The sequence below is a fragment of the Mauremys reevesii genome, linkage group 5, assembly GCF_016161935.1.
Source record: "Mauremys reevesii isolate NIE-2019 linkage group 5, ASM1616193v1, whole genome shotgun sequence".
In the NCBI taxonomy this organism is placed as follows: Eukaryota; Metazoa; Chordata; order Testudines; family Geoemydidae; genus Mauremys; species Mauremys reevesii.
This window is the reverse complement of record NC_052627.1, coordinates 41956880-41974274: the sequence shown is the minus strand read 5'-3', so window position 1 is coordinate 41974274 and position 17395 is coordinate 41956880. Positions and strand designations below refer to the sequence as shown.

The 17395-nt window shown below is 43.0% G+C and overlaps 1 protein-coding gene across 10 annotated transcripts in view; it reads right to left on the bottom strand.

Annotated features, from left to right (window-relative positions):
* Window positions 1–17395, bottom strand: part of SPATA5 (spermatogenesis associated 5) — a 310210-nt gene that overhangs the window by 169730 nt on the left and 123085 nt on the right. The window contains exon 15 of one of the 10 annotated variants that reach the window (XM_039541987.1): window positions 8995–9138. The exons of 8 other annotated variants lie outside the window; for them this stretch is intronic. In XM_039541987.1, the coding sequence (XP_039397921.1) occupies window positions 9025–9138 (114 nt within the window). In that variant the 3' untranslated portion in view covers window positions 8995–9024. Of the gene's footprint in view, window positions 1–8994; window positions 9139–11828; window positions 11848–17395 lie in introns of those variants that run through there. One more of the 10 variants, XM_039541992.1, reaches the window with a different exon arrangement.

The following is a 17395-nucleotide window of genomic DNA, read 5'->3' as shown; positions in this document are numbered from 1 at the left end:
TGCCAGCTTTCAATTTAATTTAATGTCTCCTTGCTATTGTATTAGAAGAAATGATGAATACACATTCCCAGTCTCCCTTCTTATTCCATTAATGTAGAGCATTCATTATTTCGTACACATTCATCCCCTCTTACTCATCTATCCACAGTAAATAGCCTCAGTTTTTACAATCTCTCTTCCATTCCCCAATCACTCTCATTGCTCATCTCTGAACCTGCTCCATTTCCACAATATTCTTTTTGAGAGGAGGTGACTAGAGCTGACCAGAGCATTCCAGGTGAAGGCATACTATTGATTTATGTAAAACTATTTTCTATTCTGTTCCTAATTCAGCTTAACATTTTATAGGCTTTTTGACTGTTGCTGCACATGAAGTCAGTATTTTCATTGAGCTACATTCATTCTTAAGTAATCCTGTAGAACAAATAGTATGTGATCATGAAATCAAAGACACTATCATAATGCATATATACAAAGGGGTCAAATTAAGGTTGCACAGGTGGCCTTAATTCAGGCATTTCCTAACGTCTGATACTGGACTTCGCAACCTTACCCTTTTTTTTAGCATATTTTTGTATGTAATTTTCTAGGCTTTTTAAAAGCAAACTGAAAAGAAAGGGGGTTGGAGGGGGATTCCATCATCTGAAACAATACTGATCCTTGGAATGGGACATCAGCCATGTGAGAACCCAAGACTTCAAGTTCTTTGGGGCAGGGACCCATCTTTTTGGTCTGTGTTTTTACAGTATCTAACCCAATAGGGTCCTGGTCCATAACTAGGGCACCTACACACTATGGTAACACAAATAGTAATAATAATAGATCGACAGCACTGACCTCGTCCACTTGAGCAAGAAGAGCAATTGGCAACAGCAGACCATTATTCTCTATGAGGACAAGACATGCGTGGGGCCATAAAATGCTAGTGGCTTACGCAGCTATTTGCTAGACAACAGAAGAATATTAAGAATTAGAGATCCTGGTTTCTACTCCTGGCTTTTAAGCAGAGCGTGGGATCTCCTGGTTACAGACAACAAAACCAAATGCACAGGTCAGGCATGTAATTAGAGGAGATCTGACAGATCATCTGGGTTTTTGCCAGAAGTGACCTTGTGCAACTTTTCACTTACTTTACTAGCAAAATTAAAGGGGTTCTTTTATATTCCTGTACAGGAACTATTTAGTTCTAAAATTATGTCAATTTCTGTTGTCCTAGGCACAGGAACATTTGCAAAAGTATAAACTGATTTCAAATTTCCTGTCAAACTATGTACACACAAAATTGCTACTGTTAACCTTTCACCGGTTGACATTACTCTAGGAAACATTATCTTATAGAAAAAGCAGGAAACTAGGAGTATCTGAAGAGGAAATTCCCTACATTCCCCCCCCACACACACACACACATTTTCAGACTAGAGAACAGGATGACGATGATTTTAAGGGTTAAATATACTGCTTCCTTAGAATGTAATTTAAAGAACAGTTGAAAACTGAAGAGAACAAAGAGCAAAAGAACAGAAACGTCTTTTCTATAGTATTTACAAGTAATTTACAAAATTAAATTATATTTGCTAAAAAATCTGACTGGTAAAAGTGCAATAATATAGCTAGTATTTTGAATTTGAAGGAGAAATAGTCTTTGAACTGCCCTGGTAGTTATAGATTCACCAGTGCTTTTCATCTAGTTTGTCTTTGTTCTAACAAAACAGTGATCTGATAATGGAGAACATTTGTGTGTATATATTACATGGCAAAAGCTAATAAAAAACAATAAAGTATAACCCGTGATAAGATGCATACTTTTTGCTGCTGAAGTGTCATGTCTCTGCCTTTAAAAGTTTAATTATACAGTAGTTGCTCTTAAATTATCTTTCTCCATAAAATTTGTCATGGAAAGGAAAGGATAGAAAAAGTAAAACCAACGTAAAGTTAAGTGCAGGTACATTTGTTTAGCTTGTTGGTTGGTTGATTTTTTTTTTTAAACAAGCAAATTGCATTTGTTTTCAGTCACAGCATAATTTGGGTAATCTTCAAAATATAAGAACTATTAAAGGGCTAATTTAACCATTTATAGACCTTTGATATTCACATAATATTGGAGTAAATATTTAAAAAAAGAACTGATTCAACAGGAGTAACATCATAAAGTTCTACACAAATCTTATAACCCACACCAGCAGTGACAATACTATTCTGTTAATCCTTATGTTACTTTTTTCTTCTCTTTTAAATCCCACTCTTTTGGGTTTCTTTCCTCTACTAACCCCCTCATTTGGAAACTTCCTGCAGACACTCCCATGTCTAACCTATGCATATAGTGTTGATATAGAAAGCAAAGTTATAAAATGGAGACGTCATTGAAAAAGGAAAAAAAATATATAATGTTCTTTCTAGCTCACTCCTCCTTTTCCTTTGCTTTGCCTTCTCATCTCCCCTCCACCCTCATTCTTTCCCCTTGCCGTGCTGTAGTGACATCTCTCTCTAGTTAGGGCTAGATTATAGCTGCTTTTTGCACAACCACACCGTGCGGGAAAGTGCAGGTTCAGGAAGCCTTTTCCCACCCTTGCAGGAGGAAGCTAGAATGGTAGTGTTTGTACCCCTGGGTTGAAGGTGGAGCTGTGGGGCAGTTGCTAACATGGCCAGCTGTGTTCTACACTCGAATGGTGTTATATAGTTTGGGGATGAGGCAGGGGATCTCCTACATAACAGCTAATGCTTAGATGCTGATGCCAGTGCTGAGGGTAGGGGAGATGGATACACATTGCTCCTCTTAAAAGGAGGTGTAAGTGGCTAATATGAGCACGGTTTTCTAGCACCCTTGCACATATTCTGCCTTTTTTCTCCACAGGCAGAATGCCTCTAGGGCCTGCATTCAAGGCACTCACATCTGCACCTACACTCTCAAACAAAGGCAGTCTGGCTTCCTCTATGTTTGTAAAGTACCATGCTAACCCTGCTATAGCAGAAATGTTCCTATTACTATTTGAAAGGATTCTGAGAATATTTCAACATCATCCAAAGCACCTGTGCCCAACACTATTCTTTCAGGACTACTATGGAAGCCCAGGAATTCATTATTCGAGTAATAAAATATATGCATGGCATTGATCTAAACAATTCAGTTTGGCAGAGTTCAAGGAAGATTTTGATTTTAGCAAAACTTCATCAAAGGCAGCAACGTCTTTGACATCAAATTTAAATAGACTGAGCAATTCTGGGACAGATAAAAACCTCCTTAATCTATTTATATAGCAATGATCATAGAATATCAGGATTGGAAGGGACCTCAGGAGGTCATTGAGTCCAACTCCCTGCTCAAAGCAGGACCAATCCCCAGACAGATTTTTTGCCCCAGATCCTTAAGTGGCCCCCTCAAGGGTGGGAGAGGGCTCCCTAAGCAGCTTTATACCAATATAATTGCATCCACACTAGGGTGATTGTACTGCTTTAACTATGCTGGAATAGTTAAAGTGGTACTACTTGTTTACTTACAGTAAGTCCTAAGGAGCATATACAGTATGAAAGGAACTCTCTCTCCAAAATTATTCTGTGATTGAAACTTATTAAGGCAAGAGAGTACAATATGCAAAGCTTTACCACGGGATTTTTAATCCCTTGGCCTCCACAATAAAGGACACCTAATTACTTTCCAAAATAAATGTTTAAAATGTTCCTAGTGCCTTTATCTGTAACATCTTTCTACTTCCCTGGAGACTCAAAATACATTTAAAAAATAACCAGATGGTCAGTAAGCATTAGAAAATGTTTTTTTGCTAACAAAACCTAATTAGTTTAGACACTCTCCATTGTGATGCCAGTTTTGGTCATCATAAGTATCTTGGTAATTCCATAACCATTTCAAACAAAAAAACTGGACACAGGGTTTTAGGGCGTAAAAAACTCCAACCCCATTTATTTAACCAGCAACCTTAAACTGGATTAATAAATATACCAGGAAAGTATTTCATCCAGTTATGGTACACATTTATTCTCAAACTCTCTAATATACACGTTATTGAGTGAATCTGGTCATGCTTGACTCATCAAGCCCTCGGATCGCTACCCCTTCCTGCTTCTCCACGTGGGCACCAATGATACTGCCAAGAACGACCTTGAGCGCATCACTGCAGACTACGTGGCTCTGGGAAGAAGGATAAAGGAGTTTGAGGCGCAAGTGGTGTTCTCATCTATCCTCCCTGTGGCAGGAAAAGGCCAGGGTAGAGACCGTCGAATCGTGGAAATCAACGAATGGCTACGCAGACGGTGTCGGAGAGAAGGGTTTGGATTCTTTGACCATGGGATGGTCTTCCAAGAAGAAGGATTGCTAGGCAGAGACGGGCTCCACCTCACGAAGAGAGGGAAGAGCATCTTTGCAAGCAGGCTGGCTAACCTAGTGAGGAGGGCTTTAAACTAGGTTCACCGGGGGAAGGAGACCAAAGCCCCGAGGTAAGTGGGGAAGTGGGATTCCAGGAGGAAGCACAAGCAGGAGACTGCAAGAGGGGAGGACTCCTGTCTCAGACCGAGAAAGCAGGACAATCAGCAAGTTATCTTAAGTGCCTATACACAAATGCAAGAAGCCTGGGGAACAAGCAGGGAGAACTAGAAGTCCTGGCACAGTCAAGGAATTATGATGTAATTGGAATAACAGAGACTTGGTGGGATAACTCACATGATTGGAGTACTGTCATGGATGGATATAAACTGTTCAGGAAGGATAGGCAGGGCAGAAAAGGTGGGGGAGTTGCGTTGTATGTAAGAGAGCAGTATGACTGCTCAGAGCTCCAGTATGAAACTGCAGAAAAACCGGAGAGTCTCTGGATTAAATTTAGAAGTATGAACAACACGGGTGATGTCGTGTTGGGAGTCTGCTACAGACCACCAGACCAGGGGGATGAGGTGGACGAGGCTTTCTTCCAGCAACTAACAGAAGTTGCTAGATCACAGGCCCTGGTTCTCATGGGTGATTTTAATCACCCCGATATCTGCTGGGAGAGCAATACAGCAGTGCACAGGCAATCCAGGAAGTTTCTGGAAAGTGTAGGGGACAATTTCCTGGTGCAAGTGCTGGAGGAACCAACTAGGGGAAAAGCTCTTCTTGACCTGCTGCTCACAAACAGGGAAGAAATAGTAGAGGAAGCAATAGTGGATGGGAACCTGGGAGGCAGTGACCATGAGATGGTCGAGTTCAGGATCCTGACACAAGGAAGAAAGGAGAGCAGAAGAACAGAGACCCTGGACTTCAGAAAAGCAGACTTCAACTCCCTCAGGGAACTGATGGGCAAGGTCCCCTGGGAGAATAACATGACGGGGAAAGGAGTCGAGTCGAGGAAAGCTGGCTGTATTTTAAAGAATCCTTATTGAGGTTGCAGGAACAAACTATCCCAATGTGTGGAAGAAAAGTAAATATGGCAGGTGACCAGCTTGGCTCAACAGTGAAATCCTTGCTCGTCTTAAACACAAAAAAACAGCTTACAGGAAGTGGAAGATTGGACAAATAACCAGGGAGGAGTATAAAAGTATTGCTCAGGCATGCAGGAGTGAAATTAGGAAGGCCAAATCACACTTGGAGTTGCAGCTAGCCGGAGATGTTAGGAGTAACAAGAAGGGTTTCTTCAGATATGTTAGCAACAAGAAGAAAGTCAAGGAAAGTGTGGGCCCCTTGCTGAATGAGGGAGGGAACCTAGTGACAGAGGATGTGGAGAAAGCTAGTGTACTCAATGCTTTTTTTGCCTCTGTCTTCACAGACAAGGTCAGCTCCCAAACAGCTGCACTCTGTAGCACGGTATGGGGAGGAGGTGACCAGCTCTCTGTGGGGAAAGAAGTAGTTCAGGACTATTTAGAAAAGCTGGACGAGCACAAGTCCATGGGGCCAGATGCGCTGCATCCGAGGGTGCTAAAGGAGTTGACCGATGAGATTGCAGAGCCATTGGCCATTATCTTTGAAAAATCATGGCGATCGGGGGAAGTCCTGGATGACTGGAAAAAGGCTAATGTAGTGCCCATCTTTAAAAAAGGGAAGAAGGAAGATCCAGGGAACTACAGGCCAGTCAGTCTCACCTCAGTCCCTGGAAAAATCATGGAACAGATCCTCAAGGAATCAATTCTGAACCACTTAAAGGAGGGGAAAGTGATCAGGAACAGTCAGCATGGATTCACCAAGGGCAAGTCATGCCTGACTAACCTAATTGCCTTCTATGATGAGATAACCGGCTCTGTGGATGAGGGGAAGCAGTGGATGTGCTATTTCTGGACTTTAGCAAAGCTTTTGATACAGTCTCCCACAGTATTCTTGCCAGCAAGTTAAAGAAGTATGGGCTGGATGAATGGATGGTAAGGTGGATAGAAAACTGGCTAGATGGTTGGGCTCAACGGGTAGTGATCAATGGTTCCATGTCTAGTTGGCAGCCGGTATCAAGTGGGGTGCCCCAAGGGTCAGTGCTGGGGCCGGTTTTATTCAATATCTTCATTAACGATCTGGAGGATGGTGTGGACTGCACCCTTAGCAAGTTTGCAGATGACACTAAACTGGGAGGAGTGGTTGATACGCTGGAGGGTAGGGATAGGATACAGAGGGACCTAGACAAATTAGAGGATTGGGCCAAAAGAAATATGATGAGGTTCAACAAGGACAAGTGCAGAGTCCTGCACTTAGGACGGAAGAATCCCATGCACTGCTACAGACTAGGGACCGAATGGCTGGGCAGCAGTTCTACAGAAAAGGACCTAGGGGTTACGGTGGACGAAAAGCTGAATACGAGTCAACAGTGTGCCCTTGTTGCCAAGAAGGCTAATGGCATTTTGGGTTGTATAAGTAGGAGCATTTCCAGCAGATCGAGGGATGTGATCATTCCCCTCTACTCAGCACTGGTGAGGCCTCATTTGGAGTACTGTGTCCAGTTTTTGGCCCCACACTACAAGAAGGATGTGGATAAATTGGAGAGAGTCCAGCGGAGGGCAACAAAAATGATTAGGGGGCTGGAACACATGACTTATGAGGAGAGGCTGAGGGAACTGGGATTGTTTAGCCTGCAGAAGAGAAGAATGAGGGGGGATTTGATAGTTGCTTTCAACTACCTGAAAGGGGGTTCCAAAGAGGATGGATCTAGACTGTTCTCAGTGGTAGGGTGGTGAAGAACTGGAATGGGTTACCTAGGGAGGTGGTGGAATCTCCTTCCTTAGAGGTTTTTAAGGTCAGGCTTGACAAAGCCCTGGCTGGGATGATTTAGTTGGGTTTGGTCCTGCTTTGAGCAGGGGGTTGGACTAGATGACCTCCTGAGGTCCCTTCCAACCCTGAGATTCTATGATTCTATGCATTACAAAACAGTGTCAGTCTTACAATCCAATTCACTACAAACATAGAGACAGTTTCTTGTTGATCATAATGATTTTTTTCTATGCACTTCAGAACCAATTCAAGCCAGAATAATAAAAGCAAGGAAACAAAACAAATGCATAGCTGACATTTAAAAAAATTATTCTTAAAGTGCTTTCGGAGTATCATTTATGAAACACAAAGAGATTTCCTTCTTTAGCAGTGTTCCAACACATTATCTTCTGTGCTTACTTCAAGACATGAATATACTTGCCTAGAATGTCAGTGAGGAATTTACACAAAGGCACCTCTTTACAAACCTATTATTGTGAATACAAAACAGGAAGTATAGTAATACCACCAGTATATGTTAAATAATGCTTAGTGTAAACTCTGCTCTTCAGTTAATAGCACAAAATTAACCCCTTAGGGGAGATAAGATGTGAAGTGTGCACTAAAAATAGACTCATGATAAAATGTACAGTATTTCCCACTGATTTTTTTTTAAAGTAGACTATACAACTGAAGCCAAAATAACTAAACTGTGTAATTTAAAAATCAAGACTAGTTTTCAAGTGAAAGAAAGGTGTGGGTAAGGATGTGGCATGCCAATGGTGAGTAAATTTAACATGTCTGTTTTTCAAAGACATGGATTTATAACGACAATAAAGTAAATATTAATATTTAATGATACTGCAGTACCTTTTGTTAATGGGTCTACATTTTGGCTAATTAAGCCTGACCACAGGCATGAAATAGAAAAGGGATGTAAATATAGGAAATCACTCCATCAGCCACTGAAATGTAGCCATGTCTGGGATACAAAGCAGCAACTGTTGCAATAGCTTATGACAGGAAGCAAATAAAAATACCATATCCCACTGAACTATTTAACCACTTAGCTGGGATTCTACAAAACAGCATAATTAGAAGTATAAAACACAAACAAAAATTGTCCTTTACTATGCTCATTATTCATTGAGATTAGCAGAAAAGTATGGTTCCCATAAAAAAAATTAACTGATTAAAATAGCATATTATCCCAAAGTATGAAAGAGACCTCAGCACAAACACAAATCTCTTCCCAGCAGCTATAGAGAAAGCAGACATCTTTACATTTAAAGAATTCTTAGTACACAAGTGAGATGCCTGGTAAAAGAGGGATGGTAACAGAGCTTCATATTTGACAAACTAATCACCAATTTTTGTTCTTTTCAAAAAAAAAAAAAATTCACAGCTGCAGCCAAAAACTACAAGAGCTTCCTAACTAGGAAGATCTAAAATACAAATCCCAGATGGGCAGGAATTAAAGCTCTTCTTTTCTAATGTTTGACAAACCAATATTTTCTTAACAATTTGTAAGAACACACTCTCTGGCACTAATCAACAGCCATTGTGTCTGTCTGTCTCTCTCTAGACTCATATGCGTAGCCTTTTGAAACCTTAAGCAAGCTAACCGATTGAACTTTGGTTTGACTGCCATCTGCTGATCCTACGCTTCTTCAACTACAGAAGTCACTGAGATGTGCATGAAAAGCTTTAGAAATACCGATGTTTCCTTTCTTAGTAGTTGGTAGAATAGGATATGGGACAGAGCTGTAATGGAAGTATTGAAGCTTCAAATTAAAACACAACAACTTAGACCAACAAACTAATAAATATTAGGATATCTGACTTACCTTTATTGTGATTTTTCAGATAAGGTACATTTACGATTCTATGTAAACAAAACAAATCTTGTGTGTTTTCATGAGAGGATTTTTGAGATTTTGTGTGCAGCACAAACAGTGGCAAGAAATAGTGAAAAACATGCACAACAGCTCCTTAGAGAAAGAAAAAAGAAAATTAAATTTAAAATTACAGCTAAGGACTATAACCAAAGAAATCTCTGAAAGCAAGGAAGTAAAAATTAGCTTTCGACTAACTTTATAACTCTTTGGATGGAAAAATGATGCAGATTCACTTGTTGCAGAAATACTATAAGAATATTTCATGTTATTTTAAGTTTTCCTTTCCACTTGGTTTTATTTTATAATGTATTTAGTACAAATAAATGTCACAAATTATTTTCAAAATCCTCATGTTTGTAGCTCCCTTGCCTCCAAACAACAGATACCCGATCAATTAGGTTTTCTGAAGGGGATAAACTCACAAGTACACAGCTGAGTTATGGATACTGACCAGCCCCTCTGAAGCTACTACTATTTAGGTCTGGTCTTGTCTACACATAGTTTTTATACCTATAAAATTATTTTGTTTAAGGATGTGATTGTATATAGAAATAGTTATACCAATTAATCACTAGGGTGGATGCAGTTATAGCACTGTGAAATGTGCCTTGTACCAGTATAGCTTATGCCTATATAGATTAGTATATTCCCCTCCCCATACGGGAATAGCTATATACCAGTATAAGGCAGTTTTATATTGGTATAACTATCCACACTAGGGGGCTGAGCTGCTTTAACTATACCAGTATAGTTAAAGTGGTACAATTTGTGTGTGTAGACCAGTGCTTAGTGTAAGAGGGGTGAGGAAACCCTGATGTTGTAAATGGGTGCTTTTTCTATTTGGTTTCCTTTCATCATCACCTGTTTCGAGGATGGCCAGTCAGCATCTCTCTCTTTTTAAAAATTTCTTTCTTACCAGACTGTTCCTAAGCAAAGCTGCAGTTCTTTCCTCACATTGGCAGTACCAGGAGAGGGGGAAAAGGGAAAAAGGGTCATCACATGAACACAGGAGAACTATGTTAAAACCCAAAGTGCTTACAAGTTCTAAAAGAAGATACTGTTTTTAGCCCAGTTAGTGGTTGCAACAAGAGCAGATTATGGTGCATCAGATGCTAATATGAGTCATGTTTTCTGGTCCTTAAAGCCCTGATTCTGCAAACATTTAGACACGTTTAACTTTAAAGCTCAGCACACACATAAATGTTTGCAGGACTGGAGACCAATTAAATCAGTGGTTTTTGAGAAAAGCAAAAAGACTTGAGCTTGGGTTGAAGACAGTCCAAGTCTGCCCAAGATCCAGAATGATCAACTCTTTTGTAGCAGTACTGGTAGAAGGAAAAAAAGCCATTTCTATTAATTGCAATGCTTTTCTAATTTTCCATTTTAAGAACAGTACTATTTACAAAAACTTATATTTTATTTAAAAATATTGTTGAAAGATTAAAATAGCCAATCTAGCTTTTCCTAGCTACTCCAGCTGTTTCTGCTTTCATTCCATAGCAGATAAGTGGTGAGTAGCTGGCAAAGCCTGTTAAAATAGTTCTGTTCTGAAATATCACTGTTCAAATGGCACTGTGGGTTTCTATATTTGTATCTCAGCATCCTCCAGTTAAAATCTGCTCAGTTTACACAACAAATGTTCTTCCACACTACAAGACCTGCAAATGTAACCTGGATCTGAAAGTTAAACTGGGTTCATTCTTTCTTATGTGTTAATCACCAGAAACAAGAGTTATACAGTCGTGCTGCAGGTATGTAGCCATGTCACTGTGAAAGGAGCAATGTCCTCTGATGTCAATGTTTCCTAGTGGAGTGTCAGGTCTACACGCAAAGTGTGTTGAGAATTGGGCTTCTTTGCCCCAGAAATGGATGGGGCATCTCAGAGAAGTGAGAAAAATGGGGACCAGGGTAAAATTTTGAATGAAAGCAGCTTCTGTATTTCCTCCCATCCACTCAGGGAGTGGCATCATCAACACAGAATGATGGCATAGCACCTTAGGTACCTGAAAAGAAAAGTACTTAAAAACTAAAATTGGCATTTAAATCTTTAACACACTTAAATTACGTGTGTGAAAATACAGTACACTGTTCTAAAAATGAAAGCTTTTTGCAACCCAGCACAGAGTACTACGTGCCTTCATAAAAGTAAATTAAATGGTCATATAATCAGTGCAGTAACATGTTTCAGGGTGTATGCTTGCCAATTACGCACACCTTGTGTGTTGACAGATGAACACACACCCTGGCGTGTGTTCTTGCTTACATATGCCACATGCTCACTTATTAAGTCATGGAATAAGACTTGTCTTGCATACTGGCTAATGCTGCCTCTTCTTGAGCTGTGGCTTCTGCAGAAAACATTCAGTAAAAAACAGTTCCTAAAATAAAGTTGAGCTATTTGTGATTTAATTCTCCTCCTTCAAAAAAGTTTCCATTTTCTTTATCATTATCAGGTGTGAGCATCTCCATTTGCTTTATCATTATAATTTATCTTCTTTGTGTTTCATTTAGCATTTTTCAACATATCCTGCTATCTACTAGCAAAGAAATCAAGTACAATAAAAGTTTTCTTCCAGATTTCAGTACTAGCTGGAAAGCAATGTACTGCAACTACAGGTTATTGTACAAAACTTGCCTGATTCGCTGTTACCTTTCTCCTCACTACCTTAACCCACTGGTTTATAGCAAGATGCAATAGATGAATGAAACACAAACTTGGCAGGTAACACCTTTCTTCTATTCCAGTCTGTAGAGTACATAATACAAGGGGCCCTGATTCCTGATTGGGCATTCAAGGTGCTACTGTAATGCAAATCATAAATAATAAATAGTATTGCTATACATCCCTTTATTAGCCAAACGTGCTCTTGCAGCCCTCTAGACAACACTGAGTATTAGATGAGGTTGATAATATGATGCCTGATTTAACTTCTAGGAATTCTGTTTTTTATCTTTTATGTATAAAAGATTTTTTTTGTTCCTCTTTGAAATAATTGTGTTTATTTTGCCTAAACATTTACAAATTTTTAAAAGTTCTAAAGGAAAATGTAGATGACACACCAAAAAAGAAACAGGTTTCTGTGTCCACTGGGAACCAGCTTGTGAAAGTCTCCAGCTTCTCCTACAGCTGTTCACAGGTCTTAATTTCATGCAGATACCAATATCTAGACTTGTAGCTCATCTATCCTGGCCATGACTGATGCTCAGACATGGTGTGACCATTGTCATGCTTATTGCTCTGCTCCTTTTATTTTTCTGTATCAAAGTGCAACAGTGCAAAACAATCCGAACTGTAAAAGTTCATTATAAACTGTATGTTGCCTTCTCTAGTATTGTTGGGCCAACTGCTTGTCTGAGTCTGCTACTAGACAGTAGCATGTCCTGGCAGGGCTTATGTACGGAGATAAATACATATAAGAGTCTTCTATAATACTTGTATCTTGTCACATAATGCAGATCCTTTGTGTCTTGTCTATTTTTCTCTATGAAGTATCAATCCTTCTAAATCCTTAACAATGCTATGGAGAGTTGATGTAGTTAATAAGCCAAAATTGCATTTCTAATATTGACATTGTAAAATTCGGCTCTGTAATAGAACATATTCTTCAACAGTTAGTTCGGAGAGTCACCCAGTTGCTTAAAAAAATAAGATCAATAGCAAGTCAGATTTACCACTTTATTTTTCACTACTGTGAAATAACATAGGGATAACTTTGTTCAGCAATGAACACAGACTGCATTTTTACCTTAGCACAGCAGTACCGCATCTAAAAACTCTTATGCAACTGACCACTGACACACTCTGGAAGCCTATTCTATCTGAGAAGTTTGGTATCCAATTATTTTAACTGAATACTGCTTTATAAACAAGAAGGCACATACACAATTACAATACAGTTGATTTCAGTTTATGATAAAAATCAAGAAGATAAATATTCTTCAAATTCATCTCTTCTCCACCCGCCTCAAACCAAAACAATTCCACATTTTCAGTTATAGGTATCACTAACTTTCTCAAATTCAGTCTATGCTCAGTTCAGAATCTACTCTAAGTCAAAGTGTTGCGCTACTGAATATAGAAACATCTACTAACTACATAGCTGCATCAAAACACCAGTCAGCCTTTTGGGGTAAAACTGAACATAAAAATAGCAACAATTTTAGCTCTACTTATAACTACTACTTTCTAGGCAGATACTTTTCTCTCCCCTTCTGAAAATATCACGGGATGGATCTTGTAGGAATCTCAACAGCACAGCGATTGGCCAAGGACAGTTACCTGTTCCATAACTGGCGTTCTTCGAGATGTGTTGCTCAGGTGTATTCCACAGTAGGTGTGCGTGCTCATCACATGCACCGGTGTCGGAAGTTTTCCCTTAGCAGTACCCGTACTGGGGGAGCACCACTGCAACCCCTGGAATGGTGCCTCTATATCGCGCTATAAGGGGAGCCGCACGCTCCCCCCACCCTCGGTTCCTTCTTGCCGGACAACTCTGACAGAGGGGAAGGAGGGTGGGATGTTGATACACCTGAGCTACACATCTCGAAGAACGCCAGTTACAGAACAGGTAACTGTCCTTTCTTCGAGTGATTACTCATGTGTATTCCACAGTAGGTGACTCCAAGCTATATCTGATGGAGGTGGGTAGGAGTTTAAGGGTTTCTGGGACGCAGTACCGCCCTACCAAATCCGGTGTCATCCCTCACTTGGGAGACGATCACATAATGCGAAGAAAATGTGTGGACAGAGGACCACGTGGCAGCCCTACAGATGTCCTGGATCAAGACGTGGGCTACATAGGCAGCTGACGAGGCCCGAGCTCTCACTGAGTGCGCCCTGACAATCGGTGGGGGGGGAACCCTCGCCAGGTCATAGCACATGCGTATGCACGAGGTAATCCAACGAGAAAGGCGCTGGGTGGAAATTGGTTGACCCCCTCATACGCTCGGCCGCTACAATGAACAGCTGCAAGGATTTCCAGAACAGCTTGGTCCAGTCCAGGTAGAAGGCCAGTGCCCTACGCACATCAAGCGTGTGACGGCGTTGGAGGAATGGGGCTTAGGACGGAGCACCGAGAGGAAAATGCCCTGTTTCATATGAAAGGTGGAGACCATCTTGGGGAGGAATGAGGGGTGTGGGCAAAGCTGGACCTTATCCGTGTGGAAGACTGTATATGGGGGTTCCGAGGTCAAGGCCCTGAGCTCCGAGACATGTCAGGCTGACGTGATAGCTACAAAGAATGCTACCTTCCATGACAGGTGAGACCAGGAACACGTGGCCAAGGGTTCAAAGGGAGGTCCCGTGAGATGGGATAACACTAAGTTTAGGTCCCATTGCGGAACGGGGGACCTAGCATATGGGAATGAATGGTCCAGGCCTCTTAGAAAGCGGGAGGTCATAGTGTGAGAAAAGACCGATTGGCCCTGCACCGGCAGGTGGAAGGCCAATATGGCCACCAAAGGTACCCTGACAGAGGCGGCCTGGGTCCTCAGGGACAGGAGGTAATCAAGGATAATCTGGAGTGGTGCGGATGATGGGGAGGTTCCCCGTTCCGCCGCCCACCTAGAGAATCTAGACCATTTTGCCAGGTATGTCTGCTGTGTGGACAGCTTTCTACTTTCCAGCAGGACTCGTTTGACGTCCTCTGAACACCTCCCCTCCTCCTCATCTAACCACTGAGCAACCACGCTGTCAGGTGGAGCACGGCTAGGAGGCGGCCTCCTTCCTGGGAGAGGAGGTCCGGGCAAAGCAGTAGCCTCCGTGAGGGGGCCGCTAAGAGGTGCAGGAGGATCCCGTACCAGTGTTGTCAGGCCCAGTCCGGGGCTATGAGAATAACCCGCGTCCTGTCTGGTTTTACTTTTTGCAGGACCTTGCCGATCAGGTGAAAGGGTGGGAAGGCATAGAAAAGCTGGCCTGACCACTGCAGGAGGGAGGCATCTGAGATCAATGCCTCTGGTGTCTCAGCATCTTGGATGGGGGCTCGTATCTGCTCCATGCAGGTGGGGCTGAAGTTTGTGGCCTGGGCTTGTCCTTAGCCGGTGGGACATAGAGGCCCAAGGTTTGCAGGGTGGTACGGGAATCCTTCATCCCGTGCAGACGGACATCCATTTGGTCCACAAACAGTGCTTTCCCGTCAAAGGGTAGGTCCTGCATAAGGGACTGGGCCTCCACTGACAGCCCTGAGAGGAGGAGCCAAGATGCCCTGCGCATGGAAATAGCGGAAGTCATCAAGCAGGCTTCCATATCGGCCGCATCCAACGCCACCTGGAGGGTCGCTTTTGCCGCTGCCGCCCCTTCCTCTACCAGAGCCTTGAAGACCATTTTTGTCCCACTCCGGAAGGAGAGGTTCAAACTTTGGCAGGGACCCCCATAAGTTAAAGTTATACTGGCTCAGTAGGGCCTGATGATTGGCCACCCTGAGCTGGAAGCTTGCCGAAGAATAAATTTTCCTGCCAAAAGTATCCAGTCTCCTGGCATCTTTATCCTGGGGGGTGGGCACGGGCTGACCGTGTCATTCTCAGTGATTTACCGATTCCACCACCAGAGAGTTAGGTGTCAGGTGGGAATAGAGGTACTCATGGTCCTTAGCCGGCACAGAGTACTTCCTCTCCACCTTTTTGGAAATGTGGCAAATTCCTGCTTCCTTGGCCCCCAAGGTCATGGAAATGTTGGCTACTCCCTGGTGAGAGGCAGGGCTACACGGCCCAGTGCAGAGGACGACAGCACATTGAAAAGGGAGTCAGCCGGGCCCTCCATCTCCTCAGTCTGGAGCTGGAGGTTGGACGCCACCCTCTTAAGGAGGTCTTGATGTGCCCTGAAGTCCTCCTGTGGAATGGGCGGTGGTTCCGTAATGGCATCATCCGGTGCCGGAGAGGGGGCCGGTGTGGAGTGGAGAGGCTCAGGCAATACTGGGCGGGGCATGGGGGGCGCGGTCCCCAGGTCGGAGTCCGGGCGCAGGGCCGCCAACTCGGGACCTGTTGACTTGACCCTCTGCCGGGAAGGGGAAGCTGAAGGCGCCTGGGCTCTCTGGCCACCGAGCGGGTTCCCGTCTGGGCAGGCATCTTCAGCCACAGTGTCCCTTGCCACTGAAAGATTGGGGGGCCCGATCATGACGTCTGTTCCAGCGGAGCCGCATGACCTGGTTATGGGCCCGAGGGGGATCGAGGGCTGCCTGGCTCGGAACCACCTCACCCCTCTCCTTTTCTTGGCGCCATTTTGAGACGGAAGTCTTCCCTTGCTTCTTCGAAGGGAAGTGGTGCCGGCTAGTGGAGAGGACTTTGCTACGCACTGAAGATGCGGTGCTGGGTCCGCTCGGCGTGCCGGGGTAGGGGCCAGCGTCGATTCCATCAGGAGAGAGCGAAGTCTGATGCCCCTCTCCTCCTTAGTCCATGGCTTGAATGAACTGCAGATCTTGCAGTGCTCACTCACGTGAGTTTCGCCCATGCAGTGGAGAGACTCAGCGTGCGGATCACTTCTGGGCATAGAACGGCAACAAGAGTCGCATGACTTGAAGGCTGGAGCATGGGGCATGCCCCGAGCCCACTCTAACTATTTGAAAAACTACTGAAAGTAACTGTACCACTAAGGTCAACTAGAGAAGCTGCAGCAAGGCTGGAGCAAGACGTTCTGACTACCTTCACCAGCGGCAAGAAGGAACTGCGGATGGGGGGAGCGCGCGGCTCCCTGTATAGCACGATATAGAGGCGCCACTCTGGGGGTCACAGCGGTGCTCCCCCAGTACGGGTACTGCTAAGGGAAAAACTTCCGACACCGGTGCATGTGGCCAGTACGCACACCTACTGTGGAATACACATGAGCAATCACTCGAAAAAAAGATCAGTTTCCTCTTGATGTTTGCCAAAGGAGGCAGCAGTGGTGGCAGCAGTATGAGTGTTCACCATCATCTTCCCGCAGAACCTATGGTCCATATTTAATCATTCCAATCCCCATTCCCTTCTCTCCTTCATTTAGTATAGGAATACCTTGTTTGTTTTACTCTGTTTGAATTTCAGAGGGTGGGGATTGCTACAATATGTTTTTACAACATATTAACTTTTCACCCTGAGCACTGTGGTGGGGTTTAGATTGCGGGCTTCATAATAAGCATAGAAGTATTAATGCTTCAAAGACTCAGACAACTTATCACTTGGAGAAGTTCAAGGGCCTTCATTAGTTCTGAAGGAGGTCATATGCTTAGCTGTATGTACTTGCCTCAGAGCCACGCTGATTGGAGAAACTGCCTTCGTTTCTCTTAGCAATGTCATGGATGGCACTACACCTGCTACCAGATTTCATTAAAGGAAGGATTTTATTCCTATGCAGGTCTGCATAAGTCAGCGAAGGTTGTAG